At 45.5% G+C, this 23,889-nt stretch overlaps 1 protein-coding gene across 1 annotated transcript in view; it reads right to left on the bottom strand.

The window, feature by feature from the left end:
- Positions 1–9,886: 9,886 nt before the first annotated feature.
- LOC144142776 (multidrug resistance-associated protein 1-like) overlaps positions 9,887–23,889 on the bottom strand; it is a 55,881-nt gene continuing 41,878 nt past the window's right edge. The window contains exons 17-22 of the mRNA XM_077674493.1: positions 22,046–22,147; positions 21,019–21,165; positions 18,075–18,233; positions 14,869–15,035; positions 13,480–13,674; positions 9,887–10,360 (exon numbers count right to left, since the gene is read on the bottom strand). Of these exons, the coding sequence (XP_077530619.1) occupies positions 10,231–10,360; positions 13,480–13,674; positions 14,869–15,035; positions 18,075–18,233; positions 21,019–21,165; positions 22,046–22,147 (900 nt within the window). The 3' untranslated portion in view covers positions 9,887–10,230. The remainder of the gene's footprint in view (positions 10,361–13,479; positions 13,675–14,868; positions 15,036–18,074; positions 18,234–21,018; positions 21,166–22,045; positions 22,148–23,889) is intronic.

The following is a 23,889-nucleotide window of genomic DNA, read 5'->3' as shown; positions in this document are numbered from 1 at the left end:
AGATGATGTAAATTAAAAAAAAAAAATCCCGGGTAAAGACTGCGCTGGTTGTGTCTTGTTGCAAGTTGTTTACTGTTAACGCGACATTGGTTCTTTTGTGAGGTGCGAAAAGTACAACCGAACAGAACAAGTGGAAAATAAAAACAGGCTGTTTTAAAACTAAGGAAAAATGAAGTAAAGCGTATTTTGCCCGGAACGGTTGTGCCTGCTATTCCGCAGGCCAAGGTTGTAGCTGCGAACAATGTTATTATTTGGGGAGTAACTCCTTAGAGAATGTGATTTGATTAATTTTACCATTATTGCAAATATTAAATTGCTTGAAGAGTTTGGAAAGTTTTTTGAGCGTGCCTTAAAACGTTGCCTTCGTGGTGCACCGGTGCACCGACCGCCAACTAGTTTAACAAGAAAAAAGAAAACGTGGCGTTAAACAGTCATGCACGATGACAAGATAAGACGCATACAAGCGCCCGTATCTGTCGTATCTCCATGGTCGTATCTTGTCTTCGTCGAAGTACGTTTTAAGTGTGAATACACTTTATAAGCGACCCCAAACCATCCACCGCCGGCGGCGGCGTCGGCGTCCGCAGTGCTCCTCTATAAAGAAACAGCATCCGGCGCCAGGTTTCGATCCGCGGACTTTGCGGCCGCAGCGCGACGCTCTACCGACCAAGCCACGGACGCGACGCTGATATCAGTGTTAGTGACGCGCCTTATATCTTTAACGCATTCAAACTACGTCGTCAGCGGCGTGCGTTGGCGACTCAGCGGCGTTATAGCGGCTTGATAACTGCGTGGTGTACACGTGATACTACAAACCCGATGGAAGAGATGGAAGAGAAGGCGGCGAGGCGGTGGGCTGCGGGGGCCGAGCGCAAGCGCCGCAAGCGGGCCGACAACCGTGCATTCGCACTTTCACATTCTCCCCCTCGGGGAAATGCGGGGGAATTTTTTGTTTCTTCTTTCCGCCGGCTACAAATTTCGCGGCAGCTTATTACCCGTTCAGTTAAGTGTCCTTCGACTGCGGCATGCGCAACGCCAGGTGCGATCACGCACTGCCTGCTGTTTCACCGAACACGGCTACCACAGAACAGGAAGGATTTCGGCTTCCTTGTAGCTCGTAGACGTGTTAATGCATAGTGAAGAAAGCAAACCCCAAAAACTGCTTAAGAATCCAATTGTCATGCCAAGCCCAAGACAAAAAGGGGGTCTTCCCATGAACCCCCATGACGACATGGGTTACAAGGCGCAGTTTCCTCTCTAGTACACTTACTAAGAAACTCTATGGTAAAGGCATTCTTCTGAACAGCTGGATGAGTTACGGATCCGATAATGCCTTACTTGAATTTTGACGAGCAACTACCCCACGTTATCGCATTTAGACGTTACTGTCAGGGAAGCAGGTGCAGACTGGGCTATCCTATCCCTTTACGGCCCAGCCCACACAAACGTGTGGGTCCACAAATTCTTTTACTTAGTGACGCCTGTTTCGGTTTCGGTTTTAAAACCGTGGGTAGCTGCTGACAATGCTTCCGAGACTTTATTGGTTTCGGTAGTTCACTCATTTTTCCACCAGGGGGCGAGAAATCGCACAATAAAAACAGCGCCCCAGCAGGCGCGATCACGCTAGCCGCCTTCAAGATGAAAACTGATATTTCTTCTTGTTATTCTCCTATTTTCTAAATAACAAGCGTAATACGCGATTTTCAGGACTTGGGAAAACACGATCGGCTAAAAAATACACCCGTTCCCTTCGCGTGTGTTCCGTCATCATGCTTGAAAAATGCACCCACACATATGTGTGGGCTGGGCTTTCGTCGTTACGAAAATTTTGCTGGGCGGTATAGGCTGGCGGGGTCGTGCACTGCAGCGCTAGCGATAAATAATTTATTCTTGCTTTCTTGGCGTCTCATTTATTCGCGGTTTTGTGCTGGCTCGTTGGTGATGTTTTCTTGCGCCTTAACCTTGAACTAGTTAAGTAATTACTTGTGATAATAATATTAATTTTAAATATTAATTAAAATAATTAAAACCTAATTATTATTTATTTTCACAAAATCCTATGTATAAAATAAGTACTCCTGAAAACAATATAAAACCTATAAATAATACGTAAAAATGCAGTTTTTCTGCGCCTGATGCTGTTTTTAAGGTATTCTTACTATGCGCAGATCATACGAATAGAAGCCCAGCCCGCACATATGTGTGGGTATGTTTTCTGTGTGAAATACTCTGAGCTTTCCATTTTCACTTGTCGAAGCATCATTAGGAAGGGGTAAATACACAAAATTTAATTACTTGTGGCCATTTTTTCTGAAATATTTTTGTTGGGCAGGAAAGGGCTATACTCAGGTACAACTTAAAAAAAGGACAACGTGCCCCTACGTTGCACCTCATCACCGCAGCCGGCTGTTGCTCCGTGCAGCGCTAACAGTGCGTTACTGCGAGTATTTTAAACGTAACACGAGTCGTTGGCGTAATATTTCGGACTTAATCTTTTTATAAATCACTGCAGTGACGACAAACAAGCTGGGTGCGAGTAAGCAAACGATGTGATGCATTAATCACTATCTGCTGTCAAAACGCGCGCGCGTGTTGACATCCGGGTCCATCACTTCAGCGGAGTAATACTTCATTCGCTATTGCCGTTCTTTACTTGCACCTGAGTATAGTTCGTCAAGGGCGCCTGTTCGCCGCCGAGGGCAACATACTTGCAAATTAAAACGCGGCTCCCGCGAACAAATTGGCCAACTTAATCCCCCGTTCGCTCCGGGCACGGACACACTGCGAGATGAGTCCGGATTTCGAATTTCGCGGGAATAGAGGCTTGCGCAAGCTTGCCCGACATCTAAGGAAGCGCGAAGTCAATGCAGAGAAGAAGACACACGCGCCAGCTCCTGCGTGGTGAATGTCTCTTTTTTTTTTTTTTTTGCTTCTGTGATGACGTCTCCGCGCCAGTTCCTCTTTTGAAACTTTGCTGCCGATCCCGATGATCATGTGGCTTTCCTTTTGTACCGCGGGTCCGATGATGATGATGATAATGATGATGATTAGAGGCCCTCCTTTTGTATCGGGATGTCGGTTGTCCCCAACCGACTTGCCTGTGTTGTTCTACTTATTTGCGCTATCCTTAACTAATTTAATGGGTTAGCCTCCCTCCACCCCCAGTTTTAAACTCCCATCGCTTCCCCCCCTTTCTTCCCTTGCAGGTGTTTACTCCCCCCCCCCCCCCACCCCCCTATTCTGTTCTAAATTCTAATTCGGTACATCTGCTGGTCGTTGCAGCTGCTTCCAATGCGAGAGTTCTACTGCATCGACTGCAAGGTAACCCTGAGCGTCCGGCCGTCTTCGTCCAGCACGCCGAGGGAGCGAGGCACCACAGGGCTTCCCTCGCGGCGCAAGAACAAGCCGCGCTCAAAGCTATGCCCGAAGCCAGCGAAAAGCTTCTCAAGGGCAAGACGAAGAAGGAGCGGCAGGTCCTGCTTCGCCTGTCCTGCAAGTGTTGGGGGATACTCCGTTTCGAGAGCCTCGAGCTGAAGCTCGAGCACCTCATCACTGCTGAGCACATGGAGTTGGAAGTGAAGACGGCCGGTGAAGGGGAGCCGGAGAGGGCGGTGACGAGATGGAAGTTGTGGAGGAGGACTCCGACGACGGCGGCGACGGCTGTTCTGATGCTCGAAGAGAATTCAGGTCGAGCAAAACCACGCGGCTATACTCGTAAACTCAGTGCAAAACCAAACTGCGGTGACGGCGGCGTCAAAAATACGAAGAAAAGGCGAGAGGAAACAAAAAAGACACCACACAACAGCGGAAGCATTTTGTCTTTTTTGTCACATTTGGTATACGGTAATGGTGCATAGGGGGGGGGGGGGGCAGAGAAGTTGGCGCTACATATATATAGCTGAGGAAAAGGCTTGAAATTTGAAAAGCAGACGTTGAGAAAAAACGACGGTGACACGTAAGACCGTCTCTTTTCATCCACGCCCGTTATTCAAGGTTTAAGCGCTCCTATGCATGCGTCAAGCTCGACAAATTCGTATCCGTAATCTTCAGTCATGCAACGATTCACGAGGATGGCGCAAGAGCGGTGGCGTATTTTAAAGGGACCGACAACCTACTTTTGTCGAGTATATTTTCTGGATTTCTATAATGAAAGGGCATCACTTAAAACACCTTAGTCCGAAAAGCTCTTGCTGATAGCACCCTAGAACTTTTGAAACTGGAAGTTTTAGATCTACCAGCCTTATACGTGTCCCGCCAAAAAAAAGGAATGCTGGCAACCATGGCAGTGAGCTGTGTTGCTACCATAGAGTTTCATACTAATATTAGTATGAAACTCTATGGTTGCAACATACTTTTGACTGCATGTGGGACTAAAAGAGGCATTTAAAACCTCGCCCCCGGCTAAACCAACAATAACGTGCCACCATTCCCATTGCTTTTTAAGCGGTTTTTGAATCACGCGTTAAAATCGACGGAACTGTTGGGACACGTAAGGCGGTGTCACGTTTTGAGACTACGCGTCGCCACCTTTCAGGCTTCAGAAATTTTAGTGGAAAGTAAAATCATTTCCACACTGTTTATTTAGAAATTCCTTGCGGGTACTTCAGTATAGAAAACTCTGGCTCTCATATGAGCTGGAGGACATGCACTCCACAGAAATCCGTTGTTTGTTCCTTTAAGGTATATATTCAGAAGCCACATACGGTTGGAGGTCAATGGGAGAAGCCTTTGTACTGCAGTGTACCTGAGTAGGATGATGATGATGATGATGATATTGATGATGATACAATTCAGGAAAGAGTATTCACGGGAAGGGGAGACCAAGCTCCTGGGAACAATGTTTAAAATGTATATACTGGCCCCGCCCCGGTGGCTCACTGGCTTAGGAGGAGGAGGAGGAGGTAAACTTTATTTAGCCAAGCTCTGTTACGGGGACGTGGTGGCCGCTGGCTTTAGCCTGGCGGCGACAATGGCAGCCCGATTCGTCAGGGAGGCTTGAACCTCCGGATCAAAGCTGCCCAGCGCCCTCTCCCAGGCTTAGGCGTTTTGCTTCTGAGCTCAAGATCGCGGGTTTGCATCCCGCCGCAGCGGCCGCTTTTCTGATGCAGGCGAAAAGCGGAAACGCCCGTGTGCACGAGATTTCGGCGCACGTTATCGATCCCCAGGTGGTCAAAATTAATCCGGAGCCGTCCACTACGGCGCACCTCATCGCCTGTGTAGCGCGGGCGCGTAAAATCTCATAATCAAATTTAAAATGCATACTGGGCGCTTGCAGTGGTCTTGTTTTGTTTAAAAAAAACTGGAAATATTGAATTATGAAAAAACTTTATAGGCATACATGAGGCTGGAGGGAATTTCCGACATACAGGCACTTCTGGGGGAACCAGGAGAGAAATGAAGGCGAAGCAGATTGATTGTAGTGTTTAATGCGCCGACGCAACGCAGGCGATGAGGCGCGCCGTAGTGGAGGACTCCGGATTAATTTTGACCACCTGGGGATGCTTAACGTACACACGGGCGTTTTTTTGCTTTTCGCCTCTATCAGAAAAGCGGCCGCCGCGGCCGGGAATCGAACCCGCCACCTCGTGCTCAGCAGCGCAACGCCTTAGCCACCGCGGCGGGTCGTAATGTCTTATTCGTCTTCAACAATGTTGACAAGTATGAACATTACAACGGTCTTAGACAGGCAGATTTAGCTGTGACTATATAAGACTATTGCGCAGGCATTATTTTACTTTGGCCGGGTGGCTGAATCGAGTCACGGACAGACAGACAGAGAGACAGGCATACAGACAGACCAGGACCAGGAAACACACGCAACGGCCACGTCATGTTTCCTCATCTTTCGTGCTCGTCTTCAAGCGCAACCTAACTATGTGCAAGAACCACCTTGCCCAACTTTCGATCCTATCAAACTTGCATTTTGGTGCCAGCGCGAAGAGAGAGAGAGAGAGAGAGAGAGAGAGAGAGAGAGAGAGAGAGAGAGAGAGAGAGAGAGAGAGAGAGAGAAACTTCATTGAGCCAATCTCCGTTACGGGGACGTGGTGGCCGCTTTAGCCTGGCGCCGACAATTGCAGCCCGATTCGTCAGAGTGGCTTGAACCTCCGGATCAGAGCTGCCCAGCGCCCTCTCCCAGTGCTCGTCGCAGGTGATAGAGGGAAAAGGATCTTTGAGACAAGCCCACATGCTGTGGGATACGGTGGCGGGAATGCCGCGTGATGGGCAGTTCGGGGAGGGAAATAAAGACCGGTGAATGCGATGGAGAAGCGCGCGACAGGGGAGACTACCTGTCGGCAGAAGGCGCCACGTGCGTTCTTGCAGGTTGTCGAGACTGACACGAGCAAGGGGATATACATGGCGGGCGGGGCGGAATTGTATGGCTATGTCGTGATAGCTGAAGACCAGTACTTTTCGACCCGTATACTACTACTCGGAATCGCAATCGGACACAAAAATAGCCCGTCCATTAGGCTACAACTACTTACGAGGCTCGTCTAACTCTACATTTCTACCGGTGACAGCGAAGAGAAAGCGCCGCAGCTGGGGATATATACTATGCAAATAGGCTGCACGACAGGCGCTCATTGGAACTGCGACCCGTCGTTAGATATGCGTGTAGGCTCGATTGCCGGGACGAATTCCGGGGGAATTCTAAGAAAAAACGCAGTGGCTGGAGCGATTTAACTAGGCCAGCCGACGGGTATTCTTCGGAACTCCGACCAGCCGGTATGTGTGAGTAAGGACGCCTGTCAGAACGAAAGTTCTGAGACCCTGTGATATCTGATATAGCTCCTGTAACAGCCCAACCAAGAGCGCTCGCTCGAGGCGTTGAAATTTCAGTAGCGAGCGACTTGTCAGCAAAGATTAGATTCTGGACACGGTTTGCTATCTTTATTTCAAGTTATGCGATCCTCAACGTCGCGTGGTAGGTTGGTCGCGATTACGTCGTATACTGTTGCGGCAATGTCTTTATCGGGAGATACGTATGGCCTGCAATCTACGCGTCACAACGAGTGCGGTGGTGTCAGATGTTGGTGGTTTTAGCTGAAATGAGCGCCTGCCTCTTTGCGCGCCGAGCGACTATTTTGTGTACCCTTCCATCTTCTGGGGCGCACGTAGTTCTGTGGGCGACGGTGGCGTTCCACAGCTGGCGCCGAGGCAGACTCTTCACGGTCCGTCGCAGAAGACAGCGCAGACTTGCAGAAGCGTGTCCAGTGGTGCGATGGCTACCAGTGTTACCTCTGCTTAGCATATCGTCAGGGTCTTTTTTTTTAAGTGCGAATGCACTTTATAAGCAACCCTGAATTCCGGTGACCGCCGTCCGTCCACATAGCAACAGCTGCGGGTGCGCGCGCTCCTCGTCTTCCTTGGCAACTGGGGGAGATGGGCGCGCGCTGCCTGGCCGCTGACATGGCACACACCAACGTGGGGGATTGGCCAGGAATCTCCTCGTCTTCCTTGGCAACGGGGGGAGATGGGCGCGCGCTGCCTGGCCGCTGACATGGCACATACCCACGTGGGGGATTGGCCAGGAATCGGGCGTGAGAAGGGCTAATGCACCCGCTTAAAGGAGTACTGACACGAAATTTCAAAGCTGAGATCCGCTCTAGCAATCAAGTACAACGACAACACAAATAGGTGTCTGTGAATAAATGCATCTTTCTTTCTTTGTAGTTGTGTGTGTGTGTGATCTCTCTTTCGCGAACATTACCGAACCGGCAAATTCAACTCCTGCATTCGCACTTTCACATTCTTCCCCTCGGGGAAATGCGGGGAATTTTCTTTGCATCGTTTCTTGTTCTCTCTTGTTTGGCTTTGCGCATTCCCTGGGCCGAAGATTCGAATCCCGAAGGTTCGAATTCCTTTTCTTCCTCACTTCCATTCTCTTTGGGACCCCCTCGGATATCGCTGGGCGACCTGCTTCACTGGAGGAATTCCAGGCGCGAGAAGCGCGTCCCCGCATGCGTGTCTGGCCCGGGAACCGGTTTGGCTGCCGGATGACCCGCCGCATCGGCCGCTGGCGCACGCTTCCAACCTGCTAGATATTTTGACGCGCCGCGACGGAAACCGGATTGCTCAACGCACATGCCCACCTTAATCAGGGTCAACTGTACGAGCCCGAGGAGCGAGACGAATGATCGTGCCTCATGCGCGAGCATGCCGCTTCCGCTTGTCACACTTGGATTCCCGGACTAGGGAACCACTCCTATTATAAGGCTCATTAAAGTTTCATACTACTACCACTATTCACACTAGAGAGTTTTAGCTGACCGTTTTTGACGGTCCGCTCCGCTCCGATAGCTAGCGGGAGTGCCATTGCGCATGCGCGGCGCGCAAGGGCGCTAGCGGCGATACCGGAGCGGGGCCTCTTAGCGGAACGTCGCGGCAGCTTGTACGTTACCGTGCGGAATATCAACATGGCTGCCACGTAATGCGAGCACGCTCCCGCGAACTCCGTTTCTTTAGTTTAAACGCGAGCGACGAAATCGCGAAAGCTCTTCCCAATAGGCAAAGGTGCCACACTCCTCAACGAGCTTTAGTACGGAAGCGAAAAACGTCGACCGAAGCGCGGGGCTGCTTCTATGCAGCGCCGAGAAAGACAGCCTTGGCTTGGCTATTCCAAAGTTTATCGGCTTAGTAAAATAATTTAGAACCATTATACCGTGTAAGCGACTACATTGTATCAGAAAGGTGAAATGAGGCGCTAAACACGGTATTTTATGTTAATTGAGCGACCGAATTTCGATTCGTATCTTTACTTTGGCATAATGTTTTGGTTTGCACAGGCACAGGGCACGACGAGCGACGCGAATCATTCCCCGTCGAGGGAGATGCGGTTATCGCTTAGCTAAAAGCCTTTCTGCCGCTGACGCTGCGGTTGTGCCTAGCGGACCGTCGGGAGCATAGCGGAGCGCCAAAAACGGTCAGCTAAAACTCCCTACTACCACTTATCAGGAAAGCATTGTCCGCATGAATTTCAAAATATCTCATGAGCTCGACACCGCACTCCTAACAAAAATGCTAGTAAAAAGGTAGTAACGGGTTATATTTACCAACTCCCTTAGAAATTTAGTACCTCCAGAACGGTGCGTAGGTCATGCCACTAAGTACGGAAGCTTAAGGCTATTGTTACTAGTTTAGACCGTGCACTGAGTAACTGCTGCTTGTTTGATACTAACATTCACTGATAGTAACAAAATTATACGAGTTTTTGAACATAATAACTACACCATATTTCACACTCCCCCTCACGACTAAAATGTCTTCGCAAATCCACGTGCTGACTTGAATATGATCACGTTAAAATGCATAATTCTAAAATTTTCGCTATAATATTTTTTTTTTGCGACAAGGCCAACGGCTCTGCCAGAAGACTTTCCGTTGCTCGCTATAAAAGCAAAAAGAGCACACGTATTTCTAAGGTAACTAAGTTATACTCGCTCTCCTCGAGCATCGCGCTGGTTTTCTCTATTGTCTAGGCGTGATATGTGCCTTTTTAATGTGTCTGTGTCAAGCTTCGCACTTTTGTGTCTGGTATCACGCGTAGCTTTTCACTAAGTTATACGAGGCCAGTTAGTAAAAGCAGTAAGTACCTAGTGGCTGCTGTGACAAGTAACTGGTTAGTGTGCTTTAAGTAAATGCACCACCTTTTTTAAAAAAGGCGCAGGTTTTGTTCGCCATCACGTGCAATATTTTGTCATAAATGAAGTTGTTCATGCCGCTACACTTTAGTTCAGTTGAACATTTTTTTCTGTAATCGTCGTGCATTATATACTGCATTCAATCGTATATTAGCGCTGAAAAGAAAAATCTCCAGACAGGCACAGGAGTTGTAAAAGCAGTGATTTAATGTCACAAGAAATCTCGAGTTTTCTGCGAGGAAATAATATAAAAACAGAAACATTTACGCAGAAGCAGCAAGGCCCGGCATGTATGGTGCAGGTGGGTTTTCCTGAGAATCATCTCCCCTTCATAAAGTACCAGACGGTCTGGAAAGGCTTATCAGCCCTCAGGGAAAGCTCGGCACGCAAACTGTCTTCTACGCGTATTAGGGTAGCTGTAAGCTCCACATGGACAGAATTTCACAGAAATCCCCCAATGTGACGTACAACCAGAAGGACAAAACTGATTTTGATATATTTCGAAGTAACATACGGAATATGAGCTAGTTGAGCCTATAGTCATAGGGTCTATATATATATCTATGCATATGCACAGCTGCGTGTGAGGTTAGGCTAGGTCCAGTTGCGGAACTAAATTGGCGTCCTTTGCCATGGAGTAGAAACGAGATGTCTCCTCCTTGAGTAGTTTCTGCGGCGAGCCGCTCTCTGCCACGTGTCCCCTGTCCAGGACGATGACCCTGGGAAGGAATTGGAAAGGTCGTGGTCATTCAGTCTTTTTTAATATCTGTGTGTGTGCATGTAATTTCCCAACGCATGTGTGTTTTTGCAAAATTTTTATTCACCACTCTGTTAGAGATGTTCTCCACCCTTGGCCGTTTGCTTCACAATATATGGTTGGAAGTCGAAAATTCGATGTAGATTGGTCACTGTTGAGCTCACACCACACAAGATTAACAATACTGCACTACCTAAAGTCCAAAGAAAGAATTTGCGTCCATGATATTACCTTACAAGTGTAACTTCAATCGTATACAATTGTTTCTTTCTGGTCCACGAAAACAGTATAAGTATAACCTAAACCACATGAGCTTGCCTCGAATTAACGATGTATTCGGATATATCGAACCCGGACAAATAGAATTATTGCATATATCGAACAGTCCAAATATCCGCTTGAGTATACCACTTTCGCACGCGTGTATCCAACTCCTGTTCACCGTGGTATTCATATATTGCGCGCCGACCCGCAAGTGCCCCTGCCAGTGCGCTTCTCCTGATGGGTTGTGGGTGATGATGATGACTTCTCGTGCGTCACGTCGCTTGGGTGGCCTTCAACGCCGGCTCGACCAGCTCGATGCGCTAGCATCTCTAAAATATCTCAGTAAAGGGCGGAGTGTCAAGATAAGCTTCAGAAAGGCATATTTTATATTACCAATTGTCTATGTAGGTAACTATTTCAAAATACTCTGAGTTGAATACATCCGGGATTGAATGTATTTTTCTTAGTGTTTGGCAGATTGTGTGCCCTTCTTAAATGGCCGTGCAGACAAAATGCAAGTTTGTTTTATTCGAAAGATTTAGCGTTCGGTAGTGCCCTAAGCGCTTGTTCGACAGCAAAGGATGCTTTATTCCCTGAGAAAAATATTTCCAGTCAAAATTTCAATTCGCCCGCTAAATCATGTTTTCGTTGACGTAAACAATGATGTATTAGGAGCAGGGCCTTAAAACTAAATATAGCCTGCTCACTAGGCCTGCTACCATCTCACAAGCGCCAGTTTGATCGTGGCCTCCGCGATCGGCTACCGGGGGTGCGCCGTTGCTCAGGCCGTCGCAATCGCCCGGAGAGATCGTAAGTTGAAAAGGGGGCGTGGCCGCATTTTCGCCGCACCGCGGCGCGCGTTGCCCAAGGTCGCTTTCCTTGGCGCAGGCGGGCGCAGGGGACGAAAACTCGGCCTTCGCAGCCGGTGTGCGACGGTTAATGAAAAAAAAGTTACCGCACACAAATGCAGGGTGCCATTAGGATAGTTAGAGGTGCTTTTGAAGTTTCTACGTAGAATATGCGTGGGGTGACGAATAAGTGAATTCGTTGCACAGCATTATTACATTTTGTAGTCATGCATGGTTCCAAAACAACACCTTTTTCCAGATTTATTTCTGAGAATCTTGTACATGCTGTTTGTAACGCACGGAACACATGTTCCCGTGCGTTCCGAGCAAGAACCAGATTATGGGAATTCAACCGACCGAAATCCAACCATTAGTATAGTAAACACCGAAATACCACCTATGTCGTTTCCTTTTTTCTCCTTTAAGCGTGCGGTCTTTGACAGATAAAGTAAATGACATGGCAACACTACTTGAAACGTTTGGCACAACTTTCACCACGATACTATTTACAGAGACGTGGTATACTTCAGCATCGAAGTGTATGCTGTCCAAATGGCTATCAATATTTCTTCCACAATAGACAGGGCAAAAGTGCTGGTGCAGTTTATTGGCACGCATACTTGCATATAAAACGCACAAAGAGATTTTCAGTCCACCATAAATAGACGTGCTCTAAGTAATGTCATAAAAATCTTTACCCGAGGTATGATTGCTAGTTGTCTACTTGGTGAGTTTATTACTAATATCCCGAACTTACTTACGGCCGATGTTGTGCATACATATATTAGTGATCACCTTAACTACTCACCAAATAATAATACCCTTAATATGTCTTGCCAGCATTATATGCACAATATTACCCAAGAAAATTTAGAAATTCAAAGCATTCTTTCGAAAAAATACGCATGTAGAGTCGATAGCGGTGTGAAACGTATCGCGGAAAACCGTGACCTTTTCACTCACGGCAAATAATTCGGTATCGAGATTGCAGTAGGTGCTTGAAACCTCCGAGTCTATTAAAATAAAATGCAAGAAATGATTTCTTTGGATGCGCGCGCACGCACGCACGCATGCACACACACACACGCACACACACTTGCACACACACACACACACACATACACACACAAACACGCGCGCACACACGCGCACGCACGCCCACACACACACACGCACACGCACACACAGGCACACCCAAACGCACGCACACGTGCGCACACACACGAGCGCGCACACACACGCGCGCACACGCGCACACACGCACGCACACACACACAAACACGCACACACACACACAAACACGCACACACACACACACACAAACACACACACACACACACACACACACAACCACACACACACACACGCGCGCGCATACTCTACATTGCCCAGCAATGTAGAGGCCATCCTTTTCAAAGCAAAACTAAGAACATGGTGGCAGATTCTGAAGCGTGAAGGAAGCAGCTAGCCTGCCTCGCAATGTATATAAGCGGTAGTTTGTGTTTTTTTAAACAAGATGACCTCACGCAAACTTTTGTTTATTTATTTATTTCACGTGGTCAACCCCCTAAGAAGAGTATATGTAAGGAAAAGATTTAGAGATGCTTCTCCATTGAGCTCATGTCGTTTAACACCTTTCTGACGTCACAATCCGTGGCACCCAAAAGCGTACGAGACGTTGACTCATGTTTTCACGTTTCTCGCATTTTTTATGCTATTGAAGAACTGCTAGTCGCGAGAATGGTATGTTTAGATTCTCGGTACCGTAATGTATCGTTACAGACCAACTTGTTTTTAGTGTCCCTTTAAGTCCCTAGTGTTGCTGTTGGATTGAGCTTCTGTCTTGGAAACAAAAATTCCAAAGAATCCAAACATGATGCGGATAGTACTTGTCAGCTTTTCAAAGATTTATGTATGGCGTGTATCTGTGGGGAAGAAACATGTCATTCGATTTAGTAAAATCCCTCACCGGTCGTAGTCGAGAATGGTGTTGAGCCTGTGGGCGATGCTGATGATTGTACAGTCGGAGAATTCGCGGCGGATGGTAGCCTGGATGAGCTCGTCCGTCTCCATGTCCACAGCGGCCGTGGCCTCGTCGAGGATCAGAATGCGGGACTTGCGAAGGAGGGCTCGTGCCAGGCACACCAACTGCCGCTGACCGACGCTGCATGGAGATACAGGTGAATAGGGCAAAAACCAAGTAAAATTCTTTGAAAAAGTGTTGGTAAAACAGCCGTGATTTACGAGCTAGAATGAAATATTTCTCAGCCCTGTGTTGAGCCAAGACGTAGAGAGAAGAGAAATATTGTTCCACGATGAGCTTCATTTCTCGCTTTCTGCTACGCCTTGGCTCAACATCTTCTGGTGCAGACGACCGGAGGCCCACATTCGCGACCTGTTGCTGAGAGGGAACAAGTTATACACTGAGTCACCGAGAAAAAAATCTTAAAAAGCTGCTTGCTAAGAAGTTGTTGGATTTGTTGTTCATGTGGTGCTGCACGGCACCTTTCATGCTGCTCTACTTAGATTAGTGTAGCACAAGTATTGGGAACGTATGTGTTCTATGCGGCTATTTTTTTTTTCATTAGATGCGCCCCGACGTTCTTTAGAGTAAACTTTGTGCTCACTGGTGGGCACCTGCGATGGTTACATTTCTTCAATGCAGTGTGTAAACCTTGAAATGGTTTAGCATATTTGATTGCTATAAAACAATTGTTTTTACGCGCAGTAAAGAGCAAAAGCTTTCCAACCAGAAACGCAACAATGAAAGAATTGGTGTCCCGAAGACAAGCGGCAGAACTTCTGTAGTTGTGACAAAGTTAGGGTTTCTTCGTCAGTAACCGTAAACAACATTTTCGACATTCAACACACGAAAACAAATACGAAATAGCCAATTTTGTATGTCAGGTTATTTTCCTTCTGATTCTTAACAAATTTCTACTTGCGGCCGCGTCCTTACGCCGAGTCGAACTGTCACTTAAGTATTTTAACCCAGAACTCTATCGGGGTCATTTCGCAATAATGCTGAAAATAATGCAGCAAATAACAGCTGCCAGACTTTTTCGTCATGACAACTCAACCGTAATTATTTTGGTCCCTGTTCTATACGGCGTAAAGAACTAAATTGCTTGCCGGAAGTAGACAGACTCATCATGGTTCTACTATGCTTCTATTATACGTCTATTTATATAGTGTATTTACTCGTACTGCTGACATGTATTTCCTACCCTGAAGGCTAGATCCTTTTGTAACATATCAACCCAAATAGTGAACATTTTCTGTCGACGGGATCGTTCTGTGGACTTAAAAATATGAACAGAGTGACCCTTAAGCGATGAACTTGGCAATATGAGCTTACCTGATGTTCTCGCCGCCTTCGGTAATTTCGTGAAGGAGCCCTTTATCGATGCCGCTGACAAAATCTTTTAGGTGTGATTGTTGCAGGGCTTGCCAGAGATCGTCGTCAGTTCTGCTGTTGAAAGGGTCTAGGTTCGATCGAAGCGTTCCGCTGAACAACACCGGTTCCTGAATAATATTAGCATCAAAGTGCAAGTGGTGATACATGTATTAGTGCATGTTTGGGTGTGTTAACTATCGGCGAAAGTATGGAAAGGATACATGCAATCGGAATGTACATGCAATCGGACCCGGTAGTAATATTACAGGAGCATCTACATTGATGATTTAAACAAGGTTGGATGTGAAAACGGGGTGTGGTTCCTCAGTGAACGACACTACGTGCAGCCATGGCATGCACGTGGGATTTAGAAATATAATTTGATTTTCGTCCCGTTATATCGCAAGCGAACTACACGAAGCAGTTTCGTTTCCACCGTCTTTTCAAACATAAATAAAATTATGGTGCACAATCAACTTCAGCGAAAAAATCATACGGCTACAAGCTTTGATTAAGAAGGCACCTCAATAAGATGGATAATAAGCCCTAGACGTCCCTCTAAAACCGCAGCCTGGTTTTTCTCATACAGAACTGCAAGCTGTGGTATTGCTCTCAAGTTAATCCAGATAATTATGGGCAGCTCAAGTGAAAAATCGGGGAAAAAAAGTTGCGCATGACATCTACGTTTAGGTCTTAAGATGTATGACGCGATAGCGTTACTTCGGCATGAAGGCAGCATTTTCAACTGGAGTTGGGGCATTGACGATTTAGGCATTCCAAAATCTGCAGTTCAGCGACGAGAGCTAGAGTAGCAGCAACGAGTTTTTAATCACTGCGGTACAGGGAAGGCAGATGCCATTTACGGTGTTGTGGCTTAGGATGTGGGCGTGAAAGGAGGCGGATGCGGTGTGCTTGCCAGTTTGAGCAAGATGCGGACAGTGTTAGTGTTTCAAAGCGTTTCTTCTCTAGTGTCCTGGCGCGGCTGAAGGCTTTGGTTCTTTTAAAACACGCACACTTGGAGAGACCTTTATTGGGAAATATTTAATGAAAGTTCGGTAAAAGGGGATAAAGAGAAGTTAGACCCCAAGGGTGGAACCCAAACTCCAGAGAACCACCATCAGGCAACGCTGATATTTCGGCGACAAGCTCGCCAGGACAGCCTCGCATGTGTCGATGAAAGTGTAATATGCAATGCTTGAGTTGTTCACCGCTGAGCATATCATCGAAAATTATTCTTGATTTCACAGCGCACACAATAAACAATGATGATACTGAGAGCGAGACACACAGGCGCTCTGTGTCTTTGGCGTTGAGATCAACAGTGTTGCACCGGGAAAGATGGCATTTCTAGCTGCAGAATGAGGAGATTTTCGCGATTTTTCTCGGGGAAGAAAAGTTTGCGGTAGCGGTGAAAGGGAGTTTTCGTGGATGTTCGTCGGCTGCGTCGTTCCCTTCAAGAGCCTTTTGTCCGAGTGTTAGTATAGTGTGAACTGTCATCATTGTAGATTTAGGAATGCTCCTCAAGCGTTTAAGTACTACACTTACAGCCCATAGACTAATGACCTTTTAAGCGTGAATAATGATGTTTAAGCACCTATTTGGTAGTTCCGTTAGGCGGATCGCCGAGAGCATGTCCGCGTTTCCCTTCCTGCATGTATGATGATAATGAAGTCACAGGGGTTGCCATGGCAATCAGAACGAAAATTGTTGCCGCCGTCTTTTCAAGCATCTCGGCCTCCGCGTGGACTGGGTTTCCATAGTTATGGAGGTTTCCTCGACGTAATTTTATCATAGCTGCTAATGTAGATTTGGGAGTTTTTGGGTAGTATTCGGGCTTTTATGGAGAGCTGCTGAATCGGTGACATATCCATAATGGAGCCCAGACGTTTCCTGATTTTCTCATAGAGGCTCCTTTTCTGCTAGGCGAGTGGGCCCTCTGATATATTCAAGTTATTTGATACACAATTTAGCGCCCGTGTGGTGATTATGAAAATTGAGAGGTAGGGCTGTCGTATATGCTGCTGCAACTACTGTGCTTATTTGGTGGTCGTGAATGCGGGTAAATTTCTATTACGGGAGACCGAGTGATATCCGGGTCGTGATCAGTGTCTACGTAAGTTTTGTCGTTTCCTCTTTTATTCGTGCTCCTTTCCGGTATCGGAGTTTTACAGTGTGGACGAGATTTTCAAATATTTCACGTATTTTGGCAATTGTACCAACGGCTCCGTCGCTTCCCGAAATGTCGAAGCCAATGATTCTTGTGTAACAGTTTTCTGAGATCGCATGCTGACCTAATTTTAGCTTGAGTAAATTGACCACGTGACCTTATTCATCGTTTGTCGGACAGAGCTTGCGACGGCGACTAGCCCTCGGGAAATTCGAAAAATCATTTTCAAATTTTTCAATTAAAAGCCGCATACACGGATTTATTTTTACTCGGACACATTTTTTTGTTTCATGTTCTAACATAGGTTAATCTGGGTTTTAGATCCTCCCTCTTGTATGTAGACGACACAATGATAGCAATAGCGCCGACATGAGTCGTTAGGAAAGGCACTTTGATTGGTGGCGTAAGTTGCGAGCGCGGCTGGTGACCGTGTCTGCCAAGCATGCGACTGCTTATGGCGCGTAGATATAACTTCACTGCGCAGGCGCAACGCCTGCTTAAACCGCGTAGCTTTTCTTTCTTAGCGGCCATACTACCATGTCCTCCCTTCCACGATCTAGTTGCCGCTGCTCTGTACTCGCGATTCAGGCGAGCCCTCGTATCTGGCTGCCTCCGTTGTGATTTCCTGTTAGCATCGATGACGTACTTGCGTGGACTTTTGATGAGCACGGCTGATTGCGGACAGCTAGCAGGCACATGAAGAACCGAGAAATGAGATTAATAACGCTGTCGCCTTAAAATCAAATTTTGGGGGCTTAACTCGCCCAAGCAACGCCTGTGCCATGAGGCAGCCGTAGTGAAGGGCTATTGAGTAATTTGGTCACCATAGAATTCTTAACGTGTGTCAAAAGCTGGGCACATTGGCATTTCACTTTTAGCCTCTCGCCGCGACCGGCATCCAACTCAGCAGTAGAACGCTGTAGCCACCGAGCCACGCGCGGTAGGGAAGCGAAAAAGCGTTGACTACGAGTTGAACACATAACGAGTGGCGTTTTGTTACCTGCGGTATGATGGTAAGCTTGGAACGCAAGTCGTACAGGCCCAAGGTAGAGATGTCCAGCCCGTCAATACTGATAGCACCGTGGCATGCCTCGATAATTCTGAACAGCGCCAACGTCAAAGATGACTTGCCTGCACCGGTCCTGCCAACGATGCCCACCTAAAAGGGAAAAAAAGCTTGCTGGTGATGTTTTTCGGCTAAATGCTTGTTCATATTAGATCACAGTAACTGAATTTGCCTAAAGTCATGTCTTCCGAAGATTAGTTGTTAAACGAGCAAGTGAAGTTCCAAATGCCATCGAGCGAATGGTTATACCAGTCTTAAGATAGTCTGTATTACCATATCATTAAGAGCGATTGACTAGCAAAGGAGAGGGAGGTGGCTCACGGGTAACTGTGTCTTGCTGCAATAGAGGGTGATTTTTGTTCGGATTCAAAAGTTCTCGGGAGCCGAACTACCATCTATTTAGCGTTTGCTGACGCTGCGGTTGCACTCAAGTTTTTTTAATTTTTTTGGTTCACATATCGGAAAATCTTTATACCTATTTTTTGTAATTTTTAATGGTACAATGACGTGGGTTATGAAAGACGGTTTGCAATGAAAAAATTTAGAAAGCCTAAGCATCGAACTTGTATTTTTGTATGCCTCTGTGAAAAGTTCTAATTTCTCTAAGCGACTGAAATTTGCTCTCCTTATGTGCACCGCCAGCTATAGTGCAGTGAAGCCTTTAAAACTGCTAGTTTATTATACACACAAGCTCAAACAAGATATCTCCTTCCCGACAGACCTTATGTACGCAATTTGTGACTGCTTAGGCTTTGCATTTTTGAAGTATGTCGCAGTTATAGGCATTCTTCTCAGTAAATTCTTTGCATATGTTTCATCACCTAGTTTTCTATATTCTTTTGCGAACATTATAGACTACATTCAAATATTGCATTATGCCCACAAGAAACGCCCCGGACATTTTATATCTCTCATTTCAGAAAAACAATTTATTCTGTTAAATTCAGTGCACTTCAGGAAGTGAGCAGTTACGTCGTATCATGCTCAGGCCCAAGGAAATTTTGCGATCGTTCTCAGGGCCAAAGAATTCTCGCGAAGTCTTTCTAAATGAAAATACTAATTCAGTTGTGTCATTTGGACGCTTTGCACGTACCACATATACGTACATTACCGTTTTCTCAAACATTTTGCCACTTCCCCTACCCAGTGAATACGTTGATTTCAGTGGTCATTTCCACGTCAGTGTTAATTAACAGCTGTCAGGATAAATTGGCTAAGTTGAATAAGCCAGAATGTGAGCAAGCTTCAATCATGTTACAAGTAATCATAAACAGTAGTTTCACATCACGTCACTCTCTCCACCATCACAATCCGTATCATTTGCTAGCAGCGAATGTTTTATCACAATGTACAATAACGCAGTAGTAGCGGGCAGGTTCCATCCCCGATTGATAATACAGTATCACTCTTAATAATAGAGGTACTAAAAGGGGAGCAACGGCCGTATTTAGTAACTCCTTATTAACCTTACTACCCCACGGTACGGTACGTAGACTCTGCCACTAGCAACTGCATGGTTAGGAAATAAACAGGGTCTAGGAAGTAGTGTACACTGGATAAAGGTCGTGCTTATGACTAGGTTATGCATTGCCAGTTAGTAAACTATGTATAGCTCAGAAGGGTGTTGCCGCTAGGACTTTATTAGGGAAGGTAGTGGTGCTTGCTGCCTGCTTCAGTTAGTACCCCTCACTAATGCTGCATTACCTACCCCCATTTACTAAGTACCTAGTGTATAGTGCGACAAGTAACTTGTTAGTGTTCCGTTAGTGAATGCCACAACCTCTATTTTAAGAGTGATCCATTCAAGCAGTATGTGCAACGGCTATATCACATAAACGTGTGCAATAAAAACTTAAGTTACATATCCGCTACTACCTTTTACAATTTATACAGGAAGCCAAACATCACCTTTATTATCTAAAACTGAGCAGAATTGCCGCTTCAACGGAAAGAAATCAGATAATAATATACATGGCGTAGTAAGCGTTCCTGACAGTTCCCAAGTTTACGAGTAGCTGACGGGTTCTCAGTGCTTCCAGTACTCAGTTACAGTAAAGAATTGAGGCATTGTAATCTACCCTTTGACACACAAGGTGTCTCACACAGAACACCACGTAAAAGATAAAAAAGTGTGACGTGGAAAAAGCTAAAAGCGTCTCCCATGAATCAGAAGCCCATTTAGGGATTAACGTTAGTGGCTACAGAAACAGAAATAATTTCTTGGGGCTTGTAGTGCGGCAAGCTAACTAAATTGACACAAACCCAACTTTTACACCGTCTTATGTCGTACTTCACAAACGAAGTATGTAAGATTCACTGGGAGATGCATTCACATTCGCGGCCAGGGTTGCAACGTGTGAGGAGGAAGAAGACGGTTAAGGTATCGGTTAAGGTAACTTTGTAACACGGTGCAACCTAGCTGATTGGTTTAAATCATAAGTGCTGAAATGCTGTCAGTTATGTTGATGGTCCAGTTTATGCAATATTTTCTGTGTGTATGTAATGTTATGCATTTTATGTAATATTTATGCTGCCTTTGTATCTCTCAACGTGTGCAGTAAACTAAATAAACTACTAATTATTAAACTGCGGGGAGGCTTCATTTATTACACCTAAGATCAATAAGCTATGTACATGCCGAAACCTTACGTGAGACCGTAATTTTCGTGAATTTGAATTTCGGAAGTAGTTGATTGATATGTAGCGTGCAACGTACATGACTAAGACGCAGCCTATGCTACTGTGTTAATAAGTTACCACTCGCTTGTCACGCAAAAAGCGAACGCCATCGTAACTACCAATGCCATTTCAAGTAAAAAACAAGGCATCGCAAGAAAAATAAGATATCTTCGGTTTGTTTAGGCCCTGGTAGACCGACCTTTTCACCGGGATTGAAGGTGCAAGAAATTTCGTTCAATACGAGGTCTAGGTCTTCTCGGTAGCGGGTCGAGTACTCCAGGAACACTACTTCTCCTTTCGTAGGCCAGGACGGATCGGGTTTGAAGTCAGGGTCTTCCCAAGGTGCCTGCAAACGACATTTGCTGTGTCATAAAAAATAAACCTCACAGAGTGCGTTTAGTGCCTGAAGCGGCAAGCAACGTAGACATCAGCGAAGGAGTTGGTTTTTGTTTATGAATAGTCATCATGCAAGTGTTAAAAACAATTTTCAATAAAACACCTGAAGATCAATGGAAAACTTTGATCGCGAGTCAAGTGCAAACGACATTTGCTGTGTCATAAAAAATAAAACCTCACAGAGTGCGTTTAGTGCCTGAAGCGGCAAGCAGCGTAGACATCAGCGAAGGAGTTGGTTTTTGTTTATGAATAGTCATCATGCGAGTGTTAAAAACAATTTTCAATAAAACACCTGAAGATCAATGCAAAACTTTGATCGCGACTCAAGTGCAAACGACATTTGCTGTGTCATAAAAAATAAAACCTCACAGAGTGCGTTTAGTGCCTGAAGCGGCAAGCAACGTAGACATCAGCGAAGGAGTTGGTTTTTGTTTATGAATAGTCATCATGCAAGTGTTAAAAACAATTTTCAATAAAACACCTTAAGATTAATGCAAAATTTTCATATTGATTCAGGTGCAAATACTCCGCGTATAAAACTATTCTTTTCTCCACCACCTGAAATGATGGAATACACAATGAAACCCGGGAGCATGCTCAGTGGTTTGCACAAGTTTGGCATGAAAATCAAGGTATGTCAATTGAAGGTGACTTGAAAGTTCCTCTAATATGCCGGCTTCAAATGTATAAATAAGGAAGCTCCTCCAGGCTGGTATTTCGCAGATACTTTTAGCGAGAACATGACTGTTTGAATTGAACTATCTGTTGGTTTTTTTATTCGACATAGTGTTAGCGTTAATGTTTTTGTTTAAATTGTGTGGGATAGTTACCTCCTGTAAAATTCTTGTGTATTCGAAGCACCGTTCCACTGACACGAGGTTTGTTTCTGCTTCAGAAGTCGACTGTACAAGCGTGTTTAGTGTCATTGTGATCTGAAAAAGAAAGAGCGTTTATGCCTGCCATTTAGCCATCAACAGAAGACATTGATAATAACCACCTGTGCTTTTTCACGCAATTTTATAAATCTCCAGTCAGCACTAACCGCCATCTCCAAAGCATTATAAGTCTATTTATTCTCCATCGAGAAATATTTTCATAAACAAGAGCATGATATCCGAATGCTTCCTTTCTGGAATTATAAAAATGCTTCTTCCATATGGTGCCATTGAGCAATTATATATTATGTACGCGTGTTTATTGCTTGACACACTCGATGTTAGTGAGAATTTTCAAGACCATAACATTTACAGAACATTATGAAACTATGAAACAGGAGTGACGTTCTAAGCGGGAAATTTTCCCTTTTTCTGGGAATTTTCGGCTGAAATTTTGGCCAAAAAAGGAAAAGGGAATGTTTAATAGATGCAGGGAGTTTTAGGACTCGTAGAATAAAAAGCTAAACAATGCCAGAAAACCGGACCTCGTATCACTTGTTACTGTGGTCTCTTTAAAAATGTTCTCTAAACACGTCGTCGGATTTGTGCTTAAATATCCACAGTCTTGTTCCCGCAAGCCAGAAGCATCCAAGACCATTTACAATTCAGTTCGTAAAACAGGAGGGAGCAAAGGGGGTGAATATTCCATTAGAACGAGCAAGTAAAGCGTGAAGCAGCGGCGGCTGATGGGCTGAAGCCTGTTCTTAAATGTTCCTGCACAATTTACAAAAAAGAATTTCGGGTGCGTCTTAGTCGGGGTTCTGAACAAAAGTATGGCTCCATCAGTTTCCGGGTGGAGCTAAAATTACCTCAATTACCTAGCAATGTCTTGTTCTTATTCATACGGGCAGTTTAAACTTAAACCTGACATCCAAAGTAAGCATGCTGTGTAGTAATATTGTGAAATTCACAGTTGAATGCTACTGAGTGGCAGAGGTAGTGCAATTCAGTTCCCGCTTAAACTCTAATTCTCTAAACGTCGTCTGCGCCTAGAATGCTACGTAAAGTAGACATAAGTGGCACTGGCTAACGCCACAAACCGAACAGAAACCACGTAATGACCTATCAGCTGCAAAAACTGAACGCAGAGATATCTGCAGGAATTGTAGAGAAACATGCGGGAAAAAATAGCTAGAAATAGGGAATTTTTCGACCTAGAAATGGGAATTTCTCTCCCAAGTACGGAACATCACTGTATAACAGTAGCTTTGAACCAGTTTACTGTACAAGAGGACTGTGATTTGGGCGAGTTGGTGAAAGTTCATGATTGACAATCCAGCGCGCAAAACACGGCACAAAAAAGAACTCTCCTGTCTAACTCTCGTTCTTTTTGTGCCGTGTTTTGCGCGCTGGATTGTCAATCAGTTTACTGTAGTAAACGAATCGGGTAGGTTACTGCTTGCACTACTCGGTCTATTACATCACCAGTTGGAAATCCTCTTTTTAATTTAATATAGTATGGTGGCTGCACATAATGGATATAATTTTCCTGCATCCTCATGAATTAGCTTTTCATAATATAAATTATCTGAAAGTAAGTGTGGAGCTGTTGCACATTACTGAAAGGCTCGCATTGACAATTTCTATCTCGCAGAGAACGAATCACTGTTGCTGCTGCATTACAATTGTGCAGTTTTCTAGCTGTTCCCGCAAACGGGGGGGGTTGTTTGACAGTTTCGTTATTTTACGCCGAATAACTCTGCGGCATTAAAGGAATACCTCACGTTTACAAAAGCTAA

The sequence above is a fragment of the Haemaphysalis longicornis genome, unplaced genomic scaffold (assembly GCF_048455015.1).
Source record: "Haemaphysalis longicornis isolate Haplotype H1 unplaced genomic scaffold, Haemaphysalis longicornis Haplotype H1 scaffold_6, whole genome shotgun sequence".
NCBI lineage: Eukaryota > Metazoa > Arthropoda > Arachnida > Ixodida > Ixodidae > Haemaphysalis > Haemaphysalis longicornis.
Note: the sequence above shows the minus strand (reverse complement) of the source record. Positions and strands in the feature narration are given on the sequence as shown.